This window comes from Camponotus vicinus, unplaced genomic scaffold (assembly GCF_025532165.1).
Source record: "Camponotus vicinus isolate PSW18456_S1 unplaced genomic scaffold, iyCamVici1.0 SCAF_14, whole genome shotgun sequence".
In the NCBI taxonomy this organism is placed as follows: domain Eukaryota; kingdom Metazoa; phylum Arthropoda; class Insecta; order Hymenoptera; family Formicidae; genus Camponotus; species Camponotus vicinus.
The window spans coordinates 6134783-6162237 of NW_028141950.1; the positions used below are offsets into that span (position 1 = coordinate 6134783).

The 27455-nt window shown below is 35.7% G+C and overlaps 5 protein-coding genes across 11 annotated transcripts in view; 2 read left to right on the forward strand and 3 right to left on the reverse strand.

The window, feature by feature from the left end:
- Positions 1-8432, forward strand: Nup160 (nuclear pore complex protein Nup160). Of its 2 annotated transcripts, none has more exons than XM_083089355.1 (14): positions 1-344; positions 732-1045; positions 1135-1252; positions 1899-2428; positions 2512-3336; positions 3412-3842; positions 3966-4187; positions 4794-5476; positions 5556-5903; positions 5990-6172; positions 6272-6438; positions 6521-6751; positions 6840-6952; positions 7594-8432. In XM_083089355.1, the coding sequence occupies exons 1-13, from the start codon at positions 260-262 to the stop codon at positions 6939-6941; spliced, it is 4239 nt and encodes a 1412-aa protein (XP_082945481.1). In that variant the 5' UTR covers positions 1-259; the 3' UTR covers positions 6942-6952; positions 7594-8432. The 2 variants fall into 2 exon arrangements, with proteins under 2 accessions (XP_082945481.1, XP_082945482.1); XM_083089356.1 differs by having other exon boundaries at positions 6840-6943.
- Positions 6942-9322, reverse strand: LOC145965702 (uncharacterized). The gene is made up of 4 exons (XM_083089362.1): positions 8846-9322; positions 7513-7692; positions 7320-7408; positions 6942-7208 (listed from the first exon to the last, which is right to left on the reverse strand). Exons 2-4 carry the CDS (start codon positions 7670-7672, stop codon positions 7095-7097), a joined length of 363 nt encoding a protein of 120 aa, XP_082945488.1. The 5' UTR covers positions 7673-7692; positions 8846-9322; the 3' UTR covers positions 6942-7094.
- On the forward strand, positions 8827-24137 carry LOC145965697 (calcineurin-binding protein cabin-1). Of its 3 annotated transcripts, XM_083089354.1 has the most exons (21): positions 8827-9000; positions 9173-9548; positions 10619-12183; positions 12269-12433; positions 12512-12697; positions 12765-12908; positions 12982-13162; positions 13230-13354; positions 13451-13643; positions 13726-13879; positions 13962-14109; positions 14206-14973; positions 15061-15436; positions 15521-16225; positions 16304-16405; positions 16511-16784; positions 16907-17160; positions 19077-19240; positions 19606-19876; positions 20984-21112; positions 21196-24137. In XM_083089354.1, the coding sequence occupies exons 2-21, from the start codon at positions 9465-9467 to the stop codon at positions 23101-23103; spliced, it is 7896 nt and encodes a 2631-aa protein (XP_082945480.1). In that variant the 5' UTR covers positions 8827-9000; positions 9173-9464; the 3' UTR covers positions 23104-24137. The 3 variants fall into 3 exon arrangements, with proteins under 3 accessions (XP_082945480.1, XP_082945478.1, XP_082945479.1); XM_083089352.1 differs by having other exon boundaries at positions 15521-16405; XM_083089353.1 differs by lacking the exon at positions 8827-9000 and having other exon boundaries at positions 9159-9548; positions 15521-16405.
- Positions 16768-23421, reverse strand: LOC145965700 (uncharacterized). Of its 2 annotated transcripts, none has more exons than XM_083089361.1 (6): positions 20977-23421; positions 18882-18968; positions 18373-18577; positions 17927-18098; positions 17630-17868; positions 16768-17554 (listed from the first exon to the last, which is right to left on the reverse strand). In XM_083089361.1, the coding sequence occupies exons 2-6, from the start codon at positions 18944-18946 to the stop codon at positions 17252-17254; spliced, it is 984 nt and encodes a 327-aa protein (XP_082945487.1). In that variant the 5' UTR covers positions 18947-18968; positions 20977-23421; the 3' UTR covers positions 16768-17251. The 2 variants fall into 2 exon arrangements, with proteins under 2 accessions (XP_082945487.1, XP_082945486.1); XM_083089360.1 differs by having other exon boundaries at positions 22367-23419.
- Positions 23862-27455, reverse strand: part of LOC145965699 (putative sugar lactone lactonase YvrE) — a 5347-nt gene continuing 1753 nt past the window's right edge. Inside the window, exons 1-6 of one of the 3 annotated variants that reach the window (XM_083089359.1) lie at positions 26655-26854; positions 25916-26091; positions 25612-25815; positions 25313-25525; positions 25032-25144; positions 23862-24699 (exon numbers count right to left, since the gene is read on the reverse strand). In XM_083089359.1, coding sequence (XP_082945485.1) covers positions 24415-24699; positions 25032-25144; positions 25313-25525; positions 25612-25815; positions 25916-26091; positions 26655-26662 — 999 coding nt within the window. In that variant the 5' untranslated portion in view covers positions 26663-26854 and the 3' untranslated portion in view covers positions 23862-24414. Of the gene's footprint in view, positions 24700-25031; positions 25145-25312; positions 25526-25611; positions 25816-25915; positions 26092-26434; positions 26464-26654; positions 26855-27455 lie in introns of those variants that run through there. The other 2 variants (XM_083089358.1, XM_083089357.1) reach the window with 2 other exon arrangements.

A 27455-nucleotide genomic window follows, 5' to 3' on the forward strand; every position in this document is an offset into this window, starting at 1 on the left:
CCAGTTCGAGGGTCCCATCGATACCTCGAATAAGCGTGATCTTTTTTTCACAAAAAACGCGAATCGGACACTGGGTGCATACCCACACATGCAGCGGTGCACACACGTGCATACGAACACACGCGACGCTTACGTAGAGCACGAGACGAGCGCCAAAAGTCGTTCGATGCCCGCTCGAATTTCCGGCGGTTTTCTGTGATGTAAATGAACGAGTCGCCGTAAGTTTCTCCTGCGTCGTCTCCTGGAAAATTGCCGGAACATGGTGGAGTTCCCGCTGGGATATCGCGAGGTCGTGCCCGATCAGACTCTGCCGGACAAATGGAAGGAGATCACCCTCAACACAGGTGAGCACGTCCTAACCTCCACGTGACGGCCCGGCAAATCGAAATTTCTCCCGTAATGTAACATAAGGACGCTTCGAGGAGCTAGTCACGGCGATGACGCGAGCATCAGCGCTCGCCGAGTAAAGTCTTGGCCGACACTTGCAAATCACATCTTTTTCTACAACTTTCCTAACCTCCATCTACCTGTTACTCACCCGTTATAAATTAGCGTCTGGATGTCTGAGGATTAAGCGCCAAATCTGACAGGTGTCAAGAGATTGTGTGTCAAATGTAAACACATGATTTGACAAAATTAATAATGCGTGATGAATATAAAGTTTGATGGCATCAGGAGGGATCCCTTTTTTGTGACTAGGAACAGATATTATAATGATTTTATTTTTGCAGGTGGAAGCCAGAGTACGTTGCAGGATATAAAGGTACCGGAAAGAGCGGGTGGCTACTCGTACAAAGATTCGTCCAAGTATTTCACTCGTAATCGTTTTATTTACTGGCGCATTTGTCACGACGTACTTGAATTGGTTGAGCACAGTCTGGATATTAATCTTGCCAACTGTCGGGTGAGATACAAATTTACGGACACCCCAATCTTGGATGGGATTTCTATTCACGAGACAATCAACTCTGTCATTATCCTGATTGTCACCGTTTCCAGTGTTCATAAACTTACCTTTTCTCATCCTGATAAGATTCACAAACAAGTAAGCGGGCAGGAATATTTTGATTTTCGTCTTTGAATTATTTTGTTGGTAACAATTTAAATAATAACATGATTAATAATTTCTTTCAGGAAAATTTATTGAGTACATATACGGATCTCAGTGTACAATCTATATTTAGCGAAGCTTCTGTACAAAATGCCAGAGATCCTCATACGTTTCACATTATTTCCAATGCTGGGACCACAAGTAAGTAATATACAGAGTGTCAGAGCAATCTCTCGCCAAAAAAAGCTCTTGTAGCTTACCTCGAGAGCTTTTCAAAACACTATAGTAAAGTATTTTTTTATCAAGTACTTTTTGAGTTATGAGGCTTGAAATAATTTCTTAATTTTTACAGAAACCATAAAATATCTAGTAAAATATTCATTTTCGATTATCTTACCTTAATACCTTTTATGTACAAAATAATGAGAGGAATCAATTGGTGTAAAGAAAATACATAATTTTTTCGAAAAAAAAATGTGTAATTATTAATTGCAAATTACATATTTTTTCTTTGAAACAATTATGTGTTTTCTTTACATCAATTGATTCCTCTCATTATTTTGTACATAAAAGTATTAAGATAATCGAAAAATGAATATTTTATTAGATATTTTATGGTTTAAAATTAAGAAATTATTTGAAAAGTACTCGATGAAAAAACTTTATTATAGTGTTTTGAAAAGTTCTCGAGATAAGCTACAAGAGCTTTTTTTGGCGAGAGATTGCCCTGACATCCTGTATATATATCTATATACATATATAATTATATAATAAATTTATTTTGTGTATTATTGTCACTATTATTTGCATATTGGCCACTCATTCAATTGTTTCACTTGACTCGTAGATTCTCCGGTGCCCCACGCAGCAGCATCGTGGCTTACGTTGCCACAAGAAGAGGCACTGTTTGCTCTTGCCTATAGTTCAGCAACTATATTACTTTTGAGACTCGACACGCTCACAGGTCTTGTACACACCAGTGAATTGAAGCAAGATTCGATAGTGCCTAAATTCTTGAGCGGTATAGCCACAGCATTTAGAGGTCGTAATACCGAGGCTCACGTTGCCATGTCCCTCGTTATACACAGTATCGGTAGCGATACGTATTTGTTCGCGTTATGTCGAGAGGGTAACGTGCGTATATGGTCTTGTAATAAGACGCAATGTGTGTCTGTGATGGACGCGGCAATGGAGAATCGTATTGTGTCTCAAAGCGCGCAAGGTCACGTCTTAAGGAAAGCGCTGGGCAGCGATAATGAATTATATCTTGGAACGTTTTTAAAATTTAGTGGTGGATGCGAGTTCAGCTTTCTGAAGCCTGTGCAAGATAACGGCATATTCAAGTTTGTTAGATTATGTACGTTATACGCCCCGGATGTGAGTATACCTTCATCGATATATTTCTCGTGTATTTCGCTGTATAAGAGAAAACGTAACAAATTTATATTATTCTTAAATAGCAACACCTGGTAGATTTTGCATTCACACCGACCAGGTTGTGGGCAGTCTGGAGAACGGCAGACATGGACGCCGTGGCGGTTACGCACGCGCAATTATCGCTGAACGGCATGCAACGCATTAATTCTGAATGGGAGACCACAATTTTGGAACAAGCGCGCGACAGGGATTATATTGTAACCGATCCTGGAACCGATCCAAGGCAAGCGTACATAAATTACATCTTTCATCCTGGACAATTCTCGTTGGTCGACATCACGAAAGCGCTTAGCATCTACAGAAGGTCCAACGTAATAGCAGAAATGACCTTCTCGCCGGCTGTTTTGAAGGAGAGAGTTTGCATGGCGGTGGAGGCCGAAATACAGGCGGAAGTGATGGATTCCGCCGACATACAGGCGGATGTGATCATGGATGAGGATTACCTCGAGATCGCTAACCGATGCTGGTCGAAATTTTATTCGTGCGTCGTTCAGTATCACGCTAACGGCACTCGTCCCGTAGGTCTACTACTACTGCCGAGTGTTTACGGCATTGTGTTATTGAAAAAATCATCCTTATCGCTTCTGAGACCCATGGAAGCTTTAGAACACCTGGTATTTTGCAACGACAAGTCCTACACATCCCGTTTCAAAACAACGCCTGTCCTATCGCAAGACGAAGACACGTGCCAAGATCTAATCACGCTAATGTCCGCGTTGGTCATATTGGGAGAACAATTGTCCGAGGAGGCTAAAACTGAAATTGAGAGAGAATTGTATCATCTTAGAAGCCCAGATATTATAATCGATAATTTATTGTCCAAGTTGATGTTGGAACCCGACGATCCGGTGAGTATTCTATAATTAGCTCTTACATGTTTTCTTTTCGTTCCTGACTGAAAATCACTTGTGTGTCTCCAACAGCTATCGGATTTTGATTTCCAATCGGAACTCTATCACAAACTAAGTAGCATCAAGGACGTATCGCGTGCCATGGCCATGTTGCTGGACGCGTTAACGTACGATCTTGGACAACCGAATAAGCTGCAATTTGAAAACGATCACGACGTCTCGAGAATCTTGTTGAACGTCAATCATCTATTCGGCAGCCAGCTGGGAATTTCCGCGGTAGCGGAAACCATAACGCAAATAGCGCTTTTGAGATTCTCCATCTGCAGAGATCTACTGATCTTACAGCAGTTTATACTACTACGCCCCGAGATATTTCACTCGAGTTCGTTGCACACCGTGAAATCATCATTAGCGCCAAGAACCGTTGTACTTACTCAAGCTTACTATGTCGTCACATGGATATGCGAGTCTACGGCAACGTATACTCCTTCGCAATCCTTACTGTAAGTTTTATCACTTAAATAATATATAGATGGGAAATATATGTACATGTGTGTAAATTTGTATTCATATATTTCTAAATGTCAATGCAAGAAACATGTAAAAAAGTTGTGAAATATTTCCAGCGAGTCCAGCTCACAGCGTCTTTCAATGTTGAAGCTCGTTGATCCGCGAATCAACGTTGGACAGAGGCAACATCGATCCCTGTCGCTCTTAGAACTGTTTATCCATAGCAGCGGTGGGAAACACGCTCATATTTTAATGGCCCAGGCGAATATGGATCCGACGGCTCTAATTCCTTGGCATTATAGTATGCTGACGCATGTAACGCTTATCGCGCAACTTGTGTAAGTATTAATTTTGATACGTGGTGTATACAGGGTGTCAGAGCTATCTGTTGCCAAAAAAAGCTCTTGTAGCTTACCTCGAGAGCTTTTCAAAACACTATAATAAAGTATTTTTTCATCGAGTACTTTTTGAATTTCTGAATTTTACACAAACCATAAAATATCTAGTAAAATATTCATTTTTCGATTATCTTACCTTAATACTTTTATGTACAAAATAATGAGAGGAATCAATTGGTGTAAAGAAAACATATAATTGTTTCAAAGAAAAAATATATAATTTGCAATTACCAATTACATATTTTTTTTTTTTTCGAAACAATTATGTGTTTTCTTTACACCAATTGATTCCTCTCATTATTTTGTACATAAAAGTATTAAGGATAATCGAAAAATGAATATTTTACTAGATATTTTATGATTTATGTAAAATTAAGAAATTATTCGAAAAGTACTTGATGAAAAAATACTTTATTATAGTGTTTTGAAAAGCTCTCGAGGTAAGCTACAAGAGCTTTTTTTTGGCAACAGATAGCCCTGACACCCTGTATATTTCAACATTCATCATATATCTTTACATACATTCCCTTAAATAATTTAAATTAGGTGGCCGATATCCGGAAATTTCATCTTCCCCGAGTGGTTACTCTCGAGTTGTCAATTCCTACTCGTTCAAGAGTATGTGAGACTTCTGAACACGTGGTGCGAGTGGAATAGCGCCTCGAGGAAGTTTATCCTGGCCGTTGCATTATTAGAAATGGGAGAGGTGCAAAAGGCGTGCGACAATTTCCTTCGTGCTTCCAACGGAATTTTGACCGATGTGTTTTTGGTGGACGCTTTACTCAACTCTAACGTAACATCGAGGAACAGGGATTTGGTCCATTATTATCTAAAGGTTATCAAGTTGTTCGAGGAGCACAACGCGTCCGATTGTATCATAGAGATTGCCGAGACGGCTATAGCGACCGCCGACGCGGACGATCCGAATTTGCCGACTCTCCACTCGATAGTATTCGCGCAACACCTGGGTCTGGGTCACCACGCGGAAGCTTACCACTATTTGAACGCGAATCCGGACGCCGCGCGAAGAGTGGACTGTTTACGGCAACTGGTCGTAACGTTATTCGAGAAGAAATTGTTGATAGACTTAATTTCCTTCCCCTACGTCGATATGTACGAGGATCTCGAGAGAATAGTAGAGGGCAGAGCCAGAAGCGTCGACCTTATGGAGAATAATTATTATAACTTTCTGTATAGTTTTCACGTCGATAAGCAAAACATGCGGAAAGGTAAGTTTTTGTAACTTGAAGCATCTAACTGTCTGAGTAGATTACTATACTTGTATATATTCTTGCTGTATTTTTATAGCCGCGTCCGTAATGTACGAGCAAGCTATGCGTTTAAGTCAGGAACCTCATTCCGCACCGATCATAGCGAAGCAAGCGCAATGTTTACTGGCGTGTATCAATGCCTTGCATCATGTAAGCGAAAAGTACAGATGGATCGTAAGACCTGTCGATCAGAATCTCTCCGGCGAGCTGAACTCGAGCGCGCAAAAGAAGAGAAACATAGATGGAAAAGAGATCTTGCATTACAAGATAAAGAAGCAGGTGGAGGTCCTTGAATTGGACGATATCAAGAAAGAGTATTATATAGTGGACGCGAGATTGAAGATATCGAAAGCCAGTTCGGACATGCACATAGTCGCACATAGTGGTAAGCGTCTCTTGATTATAATTTATTTTTTATGAAGAAAATACGAAGCCTCGAGATTAATCTTGAAAATATCTACATGTTTACAGAACCATCCGAGCTGATCATCACTTTGTGCAGTACCGGTTTGTACACAACGGCGCTACACTTGTGCGACGAATTTAAAATTAACAAAGCCTCTGTACTCGAAAGTTTAACTTCTCAATGCATCAAGTTGAGTCAACGCGAGGATCCAAATGCCTGGGACTGGTTAATACAAAATGATATATTTGGTACGCATTAGTTAATAATTTAGTATTAGTATATTATTATTGTGTAAATTATTTTTTTTCCTACAAAAGCGCTTTATGATAATTGATATTCTTCTCCAGATATTGGAATATCTAATACAACTATTGCGAATACCGCTTGGAGATTATTAGAGTACTTTGTGTTGAAGCATGAAAAAGACGACAATAGTGAATTACACAAGGCCGTTGCGCGCAAATTATTGCAGGATGGAGCCTTTCTACCGCAATGGTTATTGATATCGTATAAAGTAAGTAATGAAAAAGTTTTCTTTGGGTTTTCTCTATTTCCTTTATTCAGAAAAAAATATAACATCCACATAAATGTTGCAGAAACGCAACGCTTCGGAGCTTCTTCGTCTCATGTTAAATACCGGCCGATTAGTGGAAGCCAGCGAGTTAGCTGTAGATTATATTAACGCGGCATTAGGTAGCGGAAAGGAACACTTTGGTTTTGAGACACCATTGGTGGCTACTGCGCCATCAACCTGGTTGCCGCACAACACCATCGAAGTATTGTTAAACGAATTAGAATACTTAAGTAAAGACTCTACTTATACAGAGGTATGAAAAAATTTTTTTCTAAAGTTAACATCTACTAATGCCATGATAACAAGTCGCAATTTAATACATGCTTCAATTTATATTTTAGAGCTACGATAGATTAAATTCTACGCTGGAGAAATATCTAGAAACAGCAGAACGCGTTTCCGAAGATATGATTAAAATGAGAATGATGAGGGAACACTCCTAGTAGTAAGTAATGTATGTATTTATTCAATGTATACAATTGTTATAAAATTCGTAAATATTCGATCAGTTCTATACTCTCAAAGTTTAATGTATATAAAAGAGAAAAAAAATTATTAAAATTATTATAACAGTCGATAATTATTTGGCTTCAATATTAAGTATAAATTGGCTCATGATTAAGCGATACTAAAGCTGTCAATATGACAATGATGGCAAGGATTGCGGCAACAACCGCGGCTACCGTATGTGGACATCGTTTGAACAATACCTACAATCATCGTTTGAAATTTTTCAATTTCGATTGTATGTTGGATAAAGAGCGAGAAAGAAATAGTTTGACATCTCATGATCTTAAATCAAATAAATTTATAGACATTACCATTAGCAAAACGACTACTCCAAGAATGAAAATCGATCCGACTGGTAAGAAAAAAGATGCGGTCCAATAATGCCTCGACATTTCAGGATCTATAAAATAAAATAATGTGTTAAATTTAATTTTAAAAATCTGATAAATATAAATAAATTGGCATCCCATTTTTTATTTTTATAAAATAAAACAAGACACACACCTATACGCCAATTTTGATGAAATCTGTTGTAGAGGGGAAACGGAAATTTTGTTATAATGTTTTTGTTTCTTTCAATTACAGAATTGGACATATTCTGTGTATGTATCGTTTGCATACCATCACCCTTCAACTGGTCTCCTGCGATGTACATATTATCCATTTATGTTATTAGTACAACGACTGAAACAGAGTATCGAAAAATCGTCATTTGCAGTTTTTGAAATTAATTTTGATTTTGTACATTTGTTGAATGTGAATTTTCCGCTATATGATAAGGGAATTTGTTTGTATAATGATTTAAAGTGCCAAGAAAAATGAATTGTAGTAAACTTTATCTTGTTGGAATACAGTTTATGGTAAGGATGCTTTGTTGAATGTCAAGTATTTTTGTTAGTTTTAAATTATTGTTATATATATATATACTTCAATATCTCACAATTTATTATTATTCTCTATATCTCAAAGATTATTTTTCTTACATGGTAAGAATAGGTACCACTGCCAAGTTTTAGTTGATACTGCAACCTTACCACTTCTGTAATCTAACAACTTAATCTGCTGTCATGAAAGATTGTTACTGATTCTTTCTGATTATTTTCAATTATTAGTATTATATATATATATATGACATTATACAGAATAATGATTTCTTCCAATTTTACATTAAACTCAAATCAATAAACAATTTGATTGTTTATTGAATGTTGAGAACAATAATGTAACTATGCGTTTATATAAACTGCTAGTGTTTTTACTTGTGAATTTTATTTATAAATCCTATCGCATACTGATTAAACCAAAAGAGTGAAACTATTGTAAGAATAAAATAGGACAGAGTCGCCTGCTAACTTTCAGGAAAAATTGCATCGTATAAAATGCATTTGTAATTAAGCATGAAAATAAAAAACATATGTTTTGTATCTCAAATTTTATCCCCTTCGCTTATGATATAATGGCATATATATGATTTAATCGCATAGTCGACAATTTTTACGCAAAAAGGAATTTCTTTCTTATAAAATTCAATGAGAATTTTACATCATAATAATCTACATATTTAATCAGCAAGAAAGAATTGGGTCTAATTCGACTGGCCATCAACAGGTGAAAATGAGTAGAAAATAAGGAATAATTGTATAAGAAAATAATCTTCAAAGAGAGAGAAGGAAAATGCCCTCTTAAGAAGAGATTCAAAATTCAAAAAAATAATATTTAAACACGCATGTGATGCTGAAGCACGTTCGACCTGCCCTGTCCACGGGTGGCAACGAACTGTTACAACCGGTAACACGATATATAGAGAGTTCCACTTCCACAGGATACAGATACTCACTTGGAAGCATTCTTGCAGGCTGATTATTATTATCACTATTATCACTGCTTGAAAAATTCATCGTACGAGCACATCCTATTTACGCTACCAAACCAGGACTGAATTAATCGTGGAACGTCTCCCTTTATACTTGTGCGTCGTACGTGTATGCATTAGTATGTATTCTCGAGCGACTAGAGATAAATAACAAGTTGAAAGTTCAATCGCTAGCAATTGCAATTGATTAAAAAAAATAAAAATTCAGCCTTCGATTTTAACAACTTTAAATTTAATTTAAATGCATGTTTTTTTTTTTTTAATTTAATAAAATATATTTTTCTGTTTTAGTCGCTCTTATCTGTGAGAAAAGAAGAGGAGGGGAGGAAAAGGGGACTTAAAGCACAGCCATAATTTGCGATACAATCGTCGTTTCGAAGAGACATTTGCGCGTTGGAAGTTATCGAAAGGAAAAAGAGCCATCTAATCGAGTCGCCTCCAACGATCTCCGACCAGCGGATGACGAGCTTGTCGTCCAGAATGCGCGGCACTCGACGTGTGATGGCGGCGTGTTAGAGAGAGAGGAAAAAACCCGGCGGCTGTGCTTTGTTGACATTTCGTATGCGGAATCTCTCGGCGGAGGATGATTAAGATATCGGCGCTGAACGAGGAGTCGAGCGAGGAGAGCGAGGAGGAGGATGTGCCCACCATCACGAAGGAGGCGCAAGTATGAGACAGACGTTTACGGTCTGTTTACATCGCCTATAACCTCGAGCAGCAGCCTCGCCAACGTTTTACGTCGCATTCTTGTTGCTTAGAAGGAAAATTTTCACTTTTCTCACATATTTTTATATGGAACTTACTCATTCAGTGTCCACTGATTAGTATTTAAAGAGAAAAAATTGATTGGCAACCTAGTGCATCTGTCTCTCGCATTCGATACACATGATTTATACTTTTAATCCTTGGATAGGCTCTTTTTATATTGAAAACGATATACAATATATTCAAGATAAAATATACACAGTTATTAATATTTATAATAAAATTATATGACAGATACAGATGCGAGGACATTGGATTAAATTAAGAATAGGAAATGTCGGTGCACATGATTTATACTTTTAATCCTTGGATAGGCTCTTTTTATATTGAAAACGATATACAATATATTGAAGATAGAATATATACATTTATTAATATTTATAATAAAATTATATGATGACAGATACGAGGACGTTGGATTAAATTAAGCATAGGAAATGTCGGTGCACATGATTTATACTTTTAATCCTTGGATAGACTCTTTTTATATTGAAAACAATATACAATATATTGAAGATAGAATATATACATTTATTAATATTTATAATAAAATTATATGATGACAGATACGAGGACGTTGGATTAAATTAAGCATAGGAAATGTCGGTGCACATGATTTATACTTTTAATCCTTGGATAGACTCTTTTTATATTGAAAACAATATACAATATATTGAAGATAGAATATATACATTTATTAATATTTATAATAAAATTATATGATGACAGATACGAGGACGTTGGATTAAATTAAGCATAGGAAATGTCGGTGCACATGATTTATACTTTTAATCCTTGGATAGACTCTTTTTATATTGAAAACGATATACAATATATTGAAGATAGAATATATACACTTATTAATATTTATAATAAAGTTATATGATAGATACAGACACGAGGACATTGGATTAAATTAAAAATAGGAAATGTATACTTGATGTGAATAATTAAAACAGCAATTTTTTCCAGGAACAAATAGCGCTGACGGAATACAATAAAGCCTTGGACTTATTGAAGAAAGATAAGCAAGAAGAAGCGCTAGTTATTTTTAAGGATCTTTTGGAGACTGAATTGCTAGATGAGGTGAAGAAGCCCGAAGTGCCGGACGGCAGGTCAAGACCAATGTTGTCCTTGAAATATTCCTGTTTCAAGAATGTCGGCGCTATTCAAACGGCTTGTGGAAATTACAAGGATGCTGTGGAGAATTATTGGGAAGCCGCAAACTTGGATGATTCTGATGTAATGCTATGGTATAGGATTGGCACGTTAGCCATGAAGATTTCTAATTTAGAATTAGCCTGTTCGTCCTTCAAGCAGGGCTTAAAGTGCAATTCCAATCACTGGCCGTGTTTGGATAATCTAATAACTGCCTTATATGCCGTTCCTGATTACATGAACTGTCTGTTATATATTTCTGTGGCTTTGGAGATGGATCCTAATTATGTGAAGGGTCTGGCATTCCGCGATAGGATATTTAAAGACATTCCATGCATGGAAGATTGTTATAAATTATACAACAGCGATTGGCAATTGGATCCACCTTTGGATACCGAGTATGATCATGTATTGGGTGACAAGTTGTTAGCAGAGGCGAGAGAGGTTTCTGTAAAGTGGGCAGAGGTTTGTAAAGCAGAGTTTATGCCAAAACCGTTGCCAGAATTGACTTTGAGAATGCCTTTAACAAATTACACATGGCTGGCTCTCGGAGAGAGTCTACTAGACATGCACAGGTATATCGCTGAGAATGATTTGAACTTTGTCAGTAGAATTGTATTATCGGTTCGAAAGCTCGATGACAAGGGTGCAGCAGCGAGTAAAGAGTGTGAGATTGAAGAAACTAGTGTTATGGAAATAGATCGGCAGAATGTAAATAATCCAACTCCGAATGAGGAAAATGACGTCGGCAAATCTGTCAAGATCGAAAGATTGGAAGATTGCGAGATATTGGACGACAATCAGGCCTTCAACGCAGTCTCGGATATCGCGATGGAGGTTGAAACGGAAGACGACAAAAAATCTTGTTCGACCGACGTGCAAATAATCGAGGATGAAGATCCACTGAGAATGTCCGATACGGACGGTTTGCAATGTGAGGAGCAGAGCGAAACGAAAAACGTGGATTCGGAGGAGCAGATGCATTCCGAAACGGACGTGAATATTGATAAGTTGGAGAGCGACAAAGTCACAGACGATGTCTACAGCACGGATAATGGAGCACCCAATGAAAAATCTAGCGACAAGGAGAGCGATAAGTCGAGCGACGATAAGGTTTCTGAGAAGGGCGCCGAGAAAACGAGCGACGCGATGCACAAGGCAGACGATAAAACTCACTCTGAGAAAACTGACGGGAAGGAGGAGGGACAGAAGGTGAAGAAAAGGCGCAGAAGCGCGCTGTGCTTTCTGCAACAATGGGCCTGGAGTTGCAGCAGCATGAGACGATCCGCGAGAGTCAGAGGTTCCAACAGACGGGAAGCAGAGAGAGACGATGTTCAATTGGAAGAAACACTTAGAAGATTGTTCCCTAGTACTCTGTTGTACGTATATATCAAATAATTAAGTATATTGTGGCCTAGAGATGTAAATCTTCTATAATTATGAAGATATAATTTCTTTCTACAGACCCGATAGAGTAAGATTGACTAAAGATGATGTCACTAAAAACCTCGACGAATCTATGGACACGATGGATATGTACCAATTATTCACGAATCAAGAGAATAATATTACTAATGTGGAACTCCTCAAGAGTTCGGAAAGTTCCAAATCACCAAGTCCCGATTCAAGGTGCTCGTCCTCTAGTTTAATTTTTTTGCCTAGGTAATATAATAGGAAATGTTAGTAATCTAGTCTCATGTCTATTAGTCAACAGCAATACTTTGGGACAGAGGCAGAAAGTGCTGATGTGGACGCATTTATAAATCAGCATAGCAGTAAAAGTAATTTGATGATAATTATCGCGAAATTTACGGAATTTCTGTGTACCAAATGGAATCAGGTGTGGCCGAAAGGAATGTCGGACATTTATTTACAAGCATATGTCTTTATGAGGTAAAACGGATTAAGGATTATTCACTATGTGTATAGATAAGAATCTAGATTACCCAATCTTATTCAGGCAACATATTCCACATTTGTCACCATTCGATGAAGATGTCAATGATAAGATTCTAAAGCTAGATACTGAAATGACACTACTATTTGGGGAACTTCATACAGATAGATGGCTGGAAAATAAACCAGACACTTTGCCAAACCCAACGTAAGCCTTTGATAAAATCTTATCTTTACTCGTTTTACGATATTCATGAATAACATTTTATATATTATTGTAGATTAGATAAACTTGGCACTGGGATGCCAGCAGAAGAATTAGGACACATAATATTTACAAGCGTTAGACAGGATCTCTCAAATGACGAAAACTTAAGTATCTTATTAAGAATTCTATGGCTTAAAGCTAGCATCTTTTTATGTCAAGGTGATATAGACATAGTTATAGAGACGCTAGGATTGGTAAGAAACTTTTGTTCGATATTCAAAAAACATATATTATTATAAACTACAAAATATGAATTTTCAGTTGTTGAATCATCTGCAAAAAATGGAAAGTAAAAACTCAAGTTCATGTATTAAGCTTTTAAATTGTAAAAATAACTCTCAAATCAGTGCCAAACTTGTAAAGAGAAAGCTCACATCAATTCAGAGGTTTATTCTCAATTTTAATATCTTCTAATGTATATTACTTATTGTCAAGATACTGAATATATTAGACTAAGTATAATTGAATTTATAATCATTTAGGGGTCAAAAATTAGGCGAAATTCAACACTTGTATGATGAAAAGAAATATGCAGAATTATCTTGTATACTGCAGGATACTTTCAAATTTGCCAAACAGAGGTACAAATTATTGATAACCAATGAAAACATTGTCGACAGAGTTCGACAATTAACCATGTTACTCGATAGCTTATGGCAACTTCAGCAATATGAGGTAACACTTGTTACTAATGTTAATAACAATAATACATTAATATGTATGTAAGAAGGCTAAATTTTTGATAAAATATTCTTAGGAATGTTATGTCTGGGCAGAAGCTTGTCTCAACGAATCGTGGCAAAATTACTTGAGCTCATCCGATGAAGCTGAACAAAAGAAATGGACAAGTTCTATTGTAATGGCACTTGAAAAATTGGAAGCTTGTACGATCGAAGTTAGTGTATTCATTGGTAAGATCACATTGCAAAGCTATATTATATAAGAGACTCGTAATATAATATTCTTTTATGATTTTTTATATCATAATTTCAGTAAAATATCTGCCGGAGTCTCGTCTGTCGAGATTGGTGCAGAATTTAGTTCACATCGTCTGTCATCAATTGGACGTACCAGAGAATGCTGTTGAAATGCCATTGGAGACTGTTCTACCCTGGATCCTGTTACATTATATTCTGCAATAGTAAGTTTGTCAGATAATTGTGCATGCGTTCGTACACATGTATATACATATATTTTTTTTTATATATTGCAATGTGAAATTTTGATGTGTTAATAGCGAAGAAGATAAAGAAAGAGCAAAGGTCGAGTCGCCTTATAAGAATAAATTGCACAGCTCTCATCATTCGGAATCAGATGACGAGGACGATGGCATCCCGCCATCCATCATGATTCTGTTTACCGCCCACGAATTTATCGGCAGACACTCTTGGTGTTGCTTCAACGAGGCAAAACTCTTATTCTTCATCATGAATCATATCATACCGCAGCTCGAAACTCCCTTGTATGCTTCCATAAAGAACAGACTCACAAAGTATCTGGAACAAATATTCTTCTGTTTGTATGGCCATCCGAACAGGGCCAACAAGATACGTCCAAAGTATCTACAGGATCACATGGTGCCGCAGATGGAATTAACCTGGGAAGGAGCGCAATTGCTATTCGATTTTTACAAACCGAAGCAGCTACCCAATTTTCAATCTCCCCGTCTGCTCTCCATCAGCATGGACACGGAGATGCTGTTTAAGAGAATAATCAGATTAATTCCGCGAGAGAGCGACCCGAATCAAATAATGGACGAGATGACGGCGTACATAATCGGCGCACGCGATAAAATGCCAAGCGTAGTGAAGCCTCTACCGCATGCAATATCCCCTATTTACTATTTACTGGGTGATTTTTATTTCAAGAACAACAAATGGGAGCACGCTTGCCGATATTATTTACTAGATCTATGTCTATGTCCAAGGGGATTAAATTCGTGGGCGGGACTAGCTATGGCGACAGGCAGTATAATAGAGAATTGGTTGAACAATTATAGACCCATGTAAGTATCATTCCTTTTTTTTGCTAAATTTTTTCCTTCGCTTCCCTATCATCTATATGTCTTACATACATTTTCTATTACATTTAGAGGAAAAGATAAATTTCTCAACAAGGCAAAAATGGCACAATCGAGTTACCAACACGCTATTGAGCTGGCGCCTGGCCATTCCGTCATTTGGACAGAATATGGGAATTTCGTTTACATAGTTCATTCATTTTGCTCGCGATTGCTCAAGCAAGAGACCGACACGTTGAGCATGGAGAGATTCGAAATTTTGGAAACCAGAAAGGAAGAGATGCTGGAGATTGCGGATCAGTGCTTCGAATCCGCCAATCGAATATGCCAAACTATCGAGGAACCATCTATACAGCACGACGAAAGATGGCTTTATCAATATATGCTCGGTAAAGTCGCGGAAAAGAAAAATCAAGATCCTCCCATATTTTTGGAACATTATGCAAAGGTCAATCATCTTATCTACCATGTTATTTTCTACCAATATATATATATATTTGTCAGTAGCTTTAACATTAACGTTTAATTTTAGGCTAGTGAATTATTATACGAGAATAACGCTCAATATCCACGTAGAATAAGTCACAAGAGTCCTCAGAATTTATCCATAGAGGCGCTAGAAGTTCATTATCGCATTCACGCGAGTATATTAAAGTATTTGGAGCAACACGAAGGTAAACCGCTGAAGAAATCGTTGGGTCAACTGTTTAATTGGCACCTTAAAAATTGTTCTGAGGGACCTTTTATGAAGTATCAATCTAAACTTAACGAGAAGAAGAGAGAGGAGAACGTCGATGTTGAGAAAAGTATTTCGAAGGAAGCCGATGCTGTAATGGATGCGGATAAGAACGTAGTTACAATATGTCGACGCTCAAATAGTATCGAAGAAATAGAAATCATAGATAGATCGAACAAAATTTCCGAAGTTAGGACAGAAATAGGAAAGTCTGAAAGTCGCAAGAGACTTCCCGATGAACTATCACATGACAATACGAAAAAAATTAAATTAAGTAACGTTTCGCATTTACAATTGATGCAAGACGTCGTAGCCTTAATAGACGATTTAATTACTAAAGTTTGCGACATGGTATCGCGAAAGGAAGGAACGAGCGACGACGTGATGATTGTATCTAGTGATGAAAGTAACGAATCGAAGTTGCAAAAGAAGAAGCTGGAGAACAAGAGTGCTGATAAAACAAAATCGCAGACAAAAACAGAAGAGAATAAAAAAATTTCAGTAAATATATTAACAGTTGATCCAGTTGAACGAAAAACTGACAATGTACAAGATTTAATGGATGCTCTTATGAAACAGGCAATGGAAATTAGTCAAGAAACCCAACAATCTTCCGCGGATGACGAAGACACCAGAAGATTCGATGGCAAATGGTTGCAAAATGAAGACTTGCAATCTACTGTACGTTTATCTGATCTTGTTTCTTTCTTTCTTTAAATATACTTTGATAACATGTAAATTCTTGGATCAATTGATGCAAGCATTACGATTATTCTGCTCTGACAGGGAAAAGATAAAGACAAGGTCGAAGAGAAGAGAAAAGCACAAGCCAATGCGAATGAAGAAATGACTTTGAGCAGAAGAGGTTCTCAAGAAAGCACCACAACTACGCAAACTACAACTACAACTACAGAGACAAATAACTCGAGCTCCAGTAGCAGTGAAGAATCTAGCAGTAGCGACGATAGTTCTGATAGCGATAGCTCTAGCGACAGCGATAGTGATTCTGCCGACAGCGACGCAGAAAAGAAGAAGAAAGAGTCTGCCAATGTAGACAATGGTAAATTATATACCATTACTTTTTATTTTCATCATTACATTTTACTACAGTTTGTATATAATACTTTATTAAAATGAGAAAAAAGAGATTTATATATGTCACCTTAATATTTTAACTTCTAGAGGAACATATGCCGGAAGAAGAAGTAGCGACATTAATTGCATATTGTTTAGCTGGTTTAGAACAGTGTATATTAAGATTCGCCGAACATCACAAATCCTTTTATAGACTTGCACACTTCTTCTTTAACAATAAAAAAGCGAAAGACACCGTGAAATGTAAGGATCTCTTGTTAAGGACATACAGTTGTCAGTTTTATGTCGGACAAACTTTTCAAGGACTTTTCGCTGAGAGAAGAAGTACCAACTTTTTTAATGTAAGTGTATATGTTATTAATATAATGAATAACATAATAATTTAATTTAATTTATGGTATAGTTATAATTCCACAATTTAAAGAAATATTGTTAAGAAAGATATTCCAATAGCAGATTTTTAAATGCAATTACATTAATATTTTTTATAATTTCTGCGTTGCATACTTGATTATTATTATCTTTCACAACTGAACCTCTTGCATTACCGGCGATTACCGGTCTTAAGTTAGTTTTATAACGTTCCGTTATTATTTCCGGTCGTAGAGCACTTGCCATAGCCATTCCGTCTGCTGGTTCCCACATCTCGGTTCTTTCCAAAGCTATTTTTTCAGCTTGCAGCAGAAAGCTTGCGATAGAACCATCTAGAGTACTATAAATGTTTCTGTATTCCTCCTGTGTATCAAATGATATTCCATGATTCATAGATCAATTATAATTCACGATATACTTGTATAAATATTACATTACCTTTGAGATAGAATTAGCCTGTACTGTATCTGATGGAAATATAATACTAGGTTTATTGGTGTTATTCAATGCAATCCAATCACTTTCCGGATCTTGTTGAAAATTAAATTCAATTTTACTACTGTCGAGACTCGATCCCATTACAACATGTTGCTTTACTAGATGTAGGAAATTAGGTTCCAACGCGATTGCTGTAGCAATTGTTGTCAGAGGTCCAAGACTGACTATAGTTATTTCGCCTAAAAAAATTAAACAAATTCAATATTTATATTATAATACACGTGCACACACACATACCTGGATATTTCTTCACTAATTCTACAAGTAGTACAGAAGCGTGTTTTGATTTGTCCACTTTTGCAATTATGTTTCTGGTAAAATTGAAATTTCCAAATCCGTCCTTGCCAAAATAATCACTACTTTCATATACATTTATCAATGGTTTTTGGGCACCGCTGTACACAGGTATCTGTCAAGTTTTTGGAGGGATACAATTTATTAATTAATAATTAATAATTTAATAATTAGATATAATACATTATAATATAATAATATATTATTATAATATATTATTATAATATATTATTATATCAATAATGTAAAGATAATGAATAACATAAACAATATTGATATATAACATAAATTATTAAGCACACGTTGTGCTAATGAAATTTTCGAGTTTATTAAATTGTAGAAGTTTGAATGGTATGTCAAGCACTCAGACATCAAAAGCATGTACTTACGTCGCTTCTATTGGCAATTGTTAAGGTTTTTAACACGTTCTGTTCCACATTCTCCAAGTATGTGTTACCATATGTAGCAGTTATAGCTAGAATTTCGATGTCATGTGTCTTGGTCTCGTACATGAGAGCCAGCATTATTGCTAGAGCATCATCTCCCCCAGCATCTGTATCTATTATCATTTTTCTAGGCGCAGTTTTACAGTACCTTTGATAATTTTAGAGAAATTTTTTATTTCTTTATCATATCCTTCGACATGAAATTATTCTATAATGCATCCTTTAATGATAATTTATTATAAATGATGAAATAAAAGATCCATGTTAAATCCATCATATTATCTTGAATTTTTTTTAAGATTAATATTTAATACTTAATAAAATAAAAATAATAAAATATAAAAGTAATACTTTTTATATTAACAAAAAATTCAAGATAATATGATGGATTTAACATGAATCTTTTATTTCATCATTTATAATAAATTATCATTATAATCATTGTTAATTACCTAGTGGCGATACAGAGTAGATATAACAATATCATAATCATTGATATGCCATGAATTAGATCCATTTCCGTCGATTGTTTTGATACTCTGTAATTGCAATATATAAAATTAATATATAAAGTTATTGAAGCAATTATTTCTATTTTATGTCGTCGATTATGTGATGTGTATGTTCTAATATTTTGTGATTTCTAGGGAGTATGGCATATACCGGTCAATGAAATTGACAGACCTGGTAGCTTTGCCTCACACATGTCCAAATGCGTGACATTACTCATGCAAGTATTAAAGGAAAGTAACGATAGTCGAATGTTGATGCAGTTATGTATACAACTCGGGAAGATTCCAGATTCAGACAAGTAAGATGAATAATTAAAGGACTAATTGTATACAATTTATTCTCTCTATTAAGTAATTACAAAATTAAAAACAAAGGAATGCGGACAATTATTACTTTTCTAGAAAAAATAGTCAAAAATAACAATACTTTTTATTAAGAGTAAAAATTGATATTTTTAGATAAGAATATATATAAAAAAAACTTTCCATCTAGGAACTTGCATATTTGTAATCTATGCGTCATAAATTTCATTTTAAACCAAAAATAAAATTTGATCACATTGGGAAAATTTTAGGCAACAGACATATGGATACTTATTTTACACTCTATTTTTTGTGCAAAAGAAAAATAATATGAAAATCTATAATATTATTTTTTTTCTAGAAAATATTTACGTGACTCTGAGAGAGAGCAATTGTCCCGACAAGCTTTGACCCTTTGTCAACAATCGCTTAGAAGCAGAGTTCAGGCAATGAGTTCGGCAAGCACGATCGACAGCGTACACCTTATTAGAACTGATGCCAGAACGCAAGTACTTCTTGACGTGTATGAAACATATCAACTTGTGCAAAAGCACCTTCAGGGAAAAGAGTCTACCATACAAACATTTGCGACATTGTTGACGGACACTTATAAAATGTACATAGGAAATAAAGTAAGTATATACATATATATATGTGTGTACAGGGTGGGGCATTTGAAGTGTTACGAGCTATTATCTTTGAAAGTACACATTATAGCAAAAAATGTTTAAGACAAACGTTATTTGACTCGAAGGGGGACATAAGAAAGTGTTATTGGTTTGATCTTGGATAGTCATTTGAAGGTCACATGAGGGTCATCTTTAATTTCTTAAATGGAAACCTTCATTGTCCATTACACTTTCTTGTAGCTTACCTCGAGAGCTTTTCAAAACATTATAATAAAGTAATTTTTCATTGAATACTTTTCGAGTTATGAGGCTTGAAATAATTTCTTAATTTTACATAAACTATAAAATATCTCTAAAATATTCATTTTTCGATTATCTTACTTCAATACTTTTATGCTCAAAATAATGAGAGGAATTAATTGGTATAAAAAAACAATTGTTTTTAAGAAAAAATATGTAATTTGCAATTGACAATTACGAGTCAAATAACTTTTATCTGAAACATTTTTTGCTATAATGTGTACTTATATATATATATAATTTCTAAATAATTAGATTATAGAAATTAATTCTGTTTCCGTAATTCCATTTTTCTAAAGCCAACTCTTGTACACTCTTCTCTTTTGTTTTATCTTTTATCGGATCTTTTCTGTCTTATCAGATTACAGTACACTTGTACATAATTTTGCATGGTAATGTTTGTTTAATTGCTTAATAGGGAAAATATATTTTCTTAGAACTATAAAATTAAGAACTATAAAAATTAAATTATATTTATAGACAAAATAGAATAGATTTTTATAAAATTAAGACCTATAAAAATTAAATTATATTTATAAATAAAATAGAATAGATTTTTATGATAGTAAAATATCTCGCATAAAAGTATTTTAAAAATCTTTTTATTTGGAACAAATCTTTTATATCTCTTTTATAACTTTGTTATTATTTTATGTTATTAAAAAAAATTTTTTCGAGAATCAAAGAGAAGCGAATTAAATGATTAAAATTATTTATTAAAAATCATTATCTTTACTAAAATTAAGGATAATTATCAAATAACAATTGCCATATTTTCAAATGCTAACATATTTTTGCATTACCTTTTAGAATCTGGAAGGAAATGTCCTGGAAATCGCTATCAAATGTTGTCAACGACAGATACAGGCAAACAAACTCGCATCGATTAACAACAGCAATAGCAGTCACGTACAACCTCAAACCACTTCTACTATTTCGGTGAATAAACTTCTTTATCATCGCTGTTATGACGATTATCACATCAATACATATCAATCGAAAACGACTCTCTTATCTTTCAGGCACCTACGCCGCAGATGCCAGTAAATTCAACATCACCGCACACCTTGCAGAATCGCAAACCGCATAGAAACCTGATGTCCACCGGACGTCCGAGAGGACGTCCGCCTAACGCTAACAAATACCTGCAGCACGCCATGCAGCAGAGCAGCAATGTGATGAATCAGTTCGGTTCCAAGAGTAGCTTTACGAATTTCATGAGCGCGTCCGGGCCAAATCGCTCCATGATAAATCCTTACTTCATGAACCCTCTAGTCGACGCGAATATGCTATCGGCCATACTCACTAGCGGACTGAGCGGCAATATGATGGATCCCTTATCGGCTATGAGTTACTTGAACCAAGTAGGAAGCTATCAGGATATCCTCAGGCAGTATCAGAACAATCTGTCGTCGTTAACCAACCTCGCCAGCGGCTTAAGTAATCCAGGTACTACAATGACCACTAGCATCAGCAGCGTCTCGACGATGAGTACATCGAGCTGCAGCGTTAATACTTCAAGTAATATCAGTAGTTTAGGTAATTTGAAAGGATCTTTAGACTCTATGACGGTGCAGCAATTATTAAGTTTGAGCAATTCTACGGCGTCGACGTCGCGACCCATGTACCATCAAGCAGCGGCCAAAACTAGCACAACCATGTCCATAACAAAAGATCGACCTAACATATCCATAACGCCGGTGAATCAACAGCAGCAGCAGCAGCAGCAACAACAACAACAACAACAACAGCAGCAGCAGCAGCAGCAACAGCAGCCGTCTCATCACAAGACAAAGCCTACCAGCAAGCAGCCAAGCTTACAGCCCGACCCAGCCGCGGCGTTACATCCTCCTGTCCACATTCCGAAATCGCTTCAGATATCGCCGACAAAGCCGGTATTACATTCGACAAGTGTGACGACGACGACAGCAGCGCAGATGTCCTTGCTCAAGCCATCCATCATTCAGCAGGTGAAGAGTAGCCCGCCCAAACAGATAAGCGCACCGCAGATACGCGTTTCGAAATCGTTGACCGAACCGCAGCCTGCGCACAACAACTCGTCTCTGTCGCATTCGCCTTTGAAGAGCAACAACGGCAGTGGCGGTGTCGTGACGACGAATCCGCAGGTCGCTCACACGTCCATGGGTGCGCCTGTAATTATGAAACCGCAGCAGACGCTGCCCGTGAACTTACCTATGAACGCGTCGCGATCCGGCACGTCACTGCAGCACAAACTATTGTCGAAGAAGAATTGCCAGCGACCTTACTCGAGCTTGCAATCGAGCGTACAAAACGTGCATTCCAATGTGAGGAAGACTGCGAAGACGGTGGCGGCCGCGAAAACTTCTGCGGCGATGCCCGTGTTGATGCCTGGCAACTTTCCAAGTATATTAAACGCGATACCATCAGGAAATTCCACTGCGATATCGCAATCGCCCTTTATACCGCCGGAATTGAGCGGCATCTCAGTGAGTCCCGTCGTCACTCCTCAAACCAGCAATATCAAGACTGCGAGCGTCAAGTATCATGGTTACAAGAAACCATCTGCCGGCAACAAACCGGCGAAACCGACGCCGGCGGCGATGGACGTGCCATCGAGTTCGCTATCGAGCTCGACCTCCTTTCCCCAGGGCAGCACGGTCGAGGCGCTTTCCATGTTGTCGCAATTACAGCAGCATTCGCATCTGGAGATCATACCACAGCAAAAGCCGCCGCAGTTGAAGCCCAGCTTGGATTACTCGAAGAGTCTCTCGTCCTTGAGTGTAGTGCCGCAAAAAGTGATCTCGGAAACATCTGTCAGGCCGTCGACGACCGCCGACTGCTTGACCGTATACGATATGCCGAGGGCAAAGCCCGCTAACGTTTCGAATAAAAAAACGCAAGACAAACTCATTAACGAAAGCGTCGAAATTATAACACTGGACGATTAAGAGTGGACTCGCCGTAGACCCACTTTATGCAAATTGATGTAAATTTTTATTTCTCAAGGAAAATGCAAATATCATGATAATAACTGCTGAATTGAAACGCCAACTCCTTGCATTGGAATGAGACAAGTCATATAATTTATGCAGCAGCAATAACATTACAAGAGAAAAATGATACTTTTATTAAATAGGCTCTTTTGGTATGTTATTCTCTTGTATGTTGTGTATTATGTAAAAATCTCGAGAGCCGAAATTAAATTATAAATCACGTATATAAAATACATTGTTCAAAAAGTTCCAACGCAATGAGTTGATATACTAATTTATACAAACAATTTGTTTTTCCTTAGATTTAGTATATTAAAAAAATGATAGAGATATTATATAGAATCACATAGATACATATATATGTACTATAAGAGTATATTTCTTTTTTTTTTGTATATATAAATTTTATATTTCTTTATAGTGAGAAAAAAAGAATTTTATTGGTTGCGATACAAAAACATTCGTCTTGCATTTTAAATAACCACATTAAATTGCTTATTTTCCCAGTTAGATTTATAAAAATTTAAAGAAACAAATTTATGTATCTTTTGTCTTTATTCTACGATTCTCAGAGAGAAGTGTATAAATTCATTCTTTCATTTTTTACAATTCCATATATATCAAACTCGTATAGACAGTTTAAAAGAGAGATTTATGTTATTCAAAGTTTTGATTATAGTCATCTCTTTCTCTTTTATTAATTAAAAATAGCATTCTAATTACTTTATATATTTATTTAATTTGTATATTATAATATGAACAAAAAATGTATTACTTTCACAATAATTCTACAGAAGCATTTTTGGATAAAGAGAGATTATTTTTCTACCGCATACACATTTGATACAATAGAACTTTGAATACAACATTGAATACAATAGAACTTTCTTCTACATACTCGCATAACAACCGAAAATGTGATTAGCCTCGGTAAATGTTTTCTAAAATTTGTAACCGACTCCTCTCTTGTATTAAAGGAATATCTGAAATTAAGAGTTATCGATTTCTCTTCGTTTCACAGTGTTTGCCAATTTAAATGATAAGCTATATCTTATAATTCTATATCATGATAAAATAATAGCTTCTAATAATTAATAATCGTATATTCTGAAAGAGATTTGTTACACAATTTTCTTTAAAATAAGATATGAAAGTACTTTTTACGGAAGCAGTACTTATTATATTGCAACACACTTTTATTTAACGATTATAGAGAATTTAAAAATACATGCAACTATATAAATTTTCACGAGAAGCAAGATGTCTTCACATATCTTTTTCTTCAATTATCTTTTCCTCATCTGATGATTCGTCTAATTCGTTGAACCTAAACGAATTTGCAAGAAACCCATGAACTCCCAAGTTATGAATTGCAAACACGGAACCAGCGTGGGGAGTCCTCTTTCGCTCTTTTGCAGTTAAATCATGACCTGATGTAGTCACATATAAAATATCAAGAAGCGGACCACCAAAGGCAACACTAGATACATCTCTAGCTGGAAGCTCAATTTTGTTCAGCAATTCGTGTGTGTTTGGATTCACATGGATGACCTGGATAAAATATTTTTGCTTACTAAATCAAGATATTCTTCAGTAAATACTTCATATTGCAATACTGCATTTGATATAAAAATTTATTTATATATTAAACTCGATCAGGAAATTCTCAAGTGCTTAAAACATATATTAAATTAGTATCCAGAAAAATATTAATTTACTAATTAGGAAAATATTTCAGATCTCTGGCACATTTAATGATTGTAAAACAACTATGTCATATATGATATTGTTTTCAGAAAGTGATAATAATTAGTTATATAATAATGTCACAGATGACAAGTCTCTCATTGCATTTTAAAAAATCCATGACTATATATACTTACATGATGTCCTCCAAACAATGCTACCCAAAGATTGCCATCTGTATCTATGGTCATTCCATCAGGTACTCCTTCTAGCTTAGTATTATTCAGATTAAATACAATCCTTTTATTAGCTAAAAATATAATATAAAAACTGTAAATGCATAGTCCTTGAGATTTTTTCCTTGAATGTATATTTTCTTATGCTTTTATATTTTTCATAATTATTTCAATTTTCAGTTACATTTATACTTGCACACTTTTTTATAATGTAATTTTAATTAAATTATCAAGTCTCTTACATATTGTCCCCTTATTCGGATCAAAATTGTATGCTGCAATCTCACGTGTAGGTGAATCAATGTAATAGAAAGTATTGTCTTTGATATTCCACGCTAATCCATTACTTATTGAAACAGGGCTTATTTCTGTTTTAGGTTTAAGCGAATCATCAACGCGATATAATTTTCCCTCATTAGAAGCTATCGTTCCATTAATTTCATTCGCCATAGTACCTATTGAAAATATAATTGATATATAGCCAATATTTATTACATTCAAAACAAGATGCATTTCTATTTATAATATATTTTCAATTTACCAATCCATAATCTTCCAGCTGAATCCGCTTTTCCATCATTAGTTCTTATGTCGCCAGATGTAAGAGTACTCAGAACATTGTATGATGTCGCTTTCTGATTTTCATCTGCATTCCAGTTGACCAAAATAACATCTGTTCCACAACCAACTACGAGTTTATTAGGACTATCATCCACAGGTATCACAACACTAACAGGGCCGTACGCTGTGAAGCAGTTATTTAAGAAATCATAATATTATCTGATGTTATAAATATAATGAATTATATGTAATAGTGATACTTGCAAAAAAAGGTGTACTCTTACCTACATGAGCGCTGGTTACAACACCTGTTGCAGGGTCCAGTCTACGTATGTACTGATTATATATATCAACAAAGTACAACTTTTGAGTGTTATGGTCCCAGTGAGGACCCTCGGAAAGGCCATAAGGCTCTGTCACGCGCTCTATTTTATGTTCAGGTTTGTGATGATGAGCTTCCCTATAAATAAATAATTGCATATTGTGAAGCTTAAAAAATTGATTATTTGCTGTTGCAGCTTGAGATATGCATTTTACACTTTACAAGATATGATTTTCACGCTCATTATTTTTCTTAACTTTAAATAGCAATTTAATTTTGTGTTATTTTGCATTATTATCCTCAATCGTTCGAATCAATAAAAAAGTCCTTATTATATGGCACTGATATAAACAAGTGACGGAATATGATCGATCTAAACGAAAGACTGTAGAATGATTTTGATCGCATTTTATTAATTTCTATAACAAAAGTATAATATTAAAAAAAATTAAAACAGCCTGTTCTTTTCAACTGCACTTGCAATATATTCTGCATTTGAAAGATTTATATATTTCAAAAAAAAAAGAAGAGGAGGAAACTGCAGAGAAAGTTGAAGGGAATAAACGTGCTATATTTCGCGCTCTCTTTGCACTCTTCTGCACTTTTATTCCCCCTTTCGCTCCTTTCTTATCGCGAAGAAAAAAAGGGTGTAGAAAGCGGCCGCGATCTGTTAAAACGGGTTATGCAAAAGCGATGTTTACGTTGTCATTTTTGCGTCGATCCCGTTCGAGAAACCGAAAGATTGCGAAAGAAATCGAAAATCGAAGGCGAAGAAGCGACGAGTCGACCTGTCGCGAACTGTCAGAACGAACAGCTGACGAATTAGATTTCAGCTCGCGCGCGGCGCGGAACAAGGTAATCGCTCCGATTACGCAAATCAAGTATTTATTATCCCGACGATGATGGTACTGTGCGACAGAAGACGGATGCGGCTATTTAATGAACGCTGATAAGGCCTGATGCTACTTGAAATCGAAGGGTTATCGATAAATGCGCTTCGCCTTGTTTACATATTTTACACTTCAAGTCTTCAAAAATTCGTTTATAAATAACGACAGTGTATTCTAGACGTGCACTGAGGAAAAAAAATTGTTAACTTGATTAAATGCGTTCAACTAATTATTATTATTTTCAATTCAATTAATTATTATTTTTTTAATTAATTTATAGTAATCATTTAAGTATTTTAAGTTAAATAGATGTTAAATTTATTTAATATGTCGTATGCAATTTAAATATTTCAATTATATTAAATGCAAATATTCAATTATATTAAATGTATATTAAATATTTCGATTATAAAGATAATAATTGAAAAATAAATTCCCACCCAAGGAGAAATGACAAGTCGGATAGACGTTTGTTAGACGTCTAAGATGTCTAATAAACGTCTATTGGACATCTATCAAACGTCTTATGCCTGTTTCTACCAACGTCGTTTAACTTTAATCTTAGCTTAACTCACTCTTTGTCTCCTTCTAACTGTTCCTTTAGAAAGAGAC

Excerpts from the sequence above, each read along its gene's own strand:
- Nup160 (XM_083089355.1), top strand. The coding sequence starts at position 260 with ATGGTGGAGTTCCCGCTGGGATATCGCGAGGTCGTGCCCGATCAGACT. Across the intron at positions 1,253-1,898 it reads TTCCAATGCTGGGACCACAA|ATTCTCCGGTGCCCCACGCA; the intron begins GTAAGTAATATA and ends CTTGACTCGTAG. Across the intron at positions 5,477-5,555 it reads TAAGCAAAACATGCGGAAAG|CCGCGTCCGTAATGTACGAG; the intron begins GTAAGTTTTTGT and ends GTATTTTTATAG.
- LOC145965702 (XM_083089362.1), bottom strand. The coding sequence starts at position 7,672 with ATGGATAATATGTACATCGCAGGAGACCAGTTGAAGGGTGATGGTATG. Across the intron at positions 7,409-7,512 it reads TCATCAAAATTGGCGTATAG|ATCCTGAAATGTCGAGGCAT; the intron begins GTGTGTGTCTTG and ends TTTATTTTATAG. Across the intron at positions 7,209-7,319 it reads GAGTAGTCGTTTTGCTAATG|GTATTGTTCAAACGATGTCC; the intron begins GTAATGTCTATA and ends CGATGATTGTAG.
- LOC145965697 (XM_083089352.1), top strand. The coding sequence starts at position 9,465 with ATGATTAAGATATCGGCGCTGAACGAGGAGTCGAGCGAGGAGAGCGAG. Across the intron at positions 17,161-19,076 it reads GAAGTACCAACTTTTTTAAT|GGAGTATGGCATATACCGGT; the intron begins GTAAGTGTATAT and ends TGTGATTTCTAG. Across the intron at positions 19,241-19,605 it reads AAGATTCCAGATTCAGACAA|AAAATATTTACGTGACTCTG; the intron begins GTAAGATGAATA and ends TTTTTTTTCTAG.
- LOC145965700 (XM_083089361.1), bottom strand. The coding sequence starts at position 18,946 with ATGGATCTAATTCATGGCATATCAATGATTATGATATTGTTATATCTA. Across the intron at positions 18,578-18,881 it reads CTACTCTGTATCGCCACTAG|GTACTGTAAAACTGCGCCTA; the intron begins GTAATTAACAAT and ends AAATTATCAAAG. Across the intron at positions 18,099-18,372 it reads CAATTGCCAATAGAAGCGAC|ATACCTGTGTACAGCGGTGC; the intron begins GTAAGTACATGC and ends AAAACTTGACAG.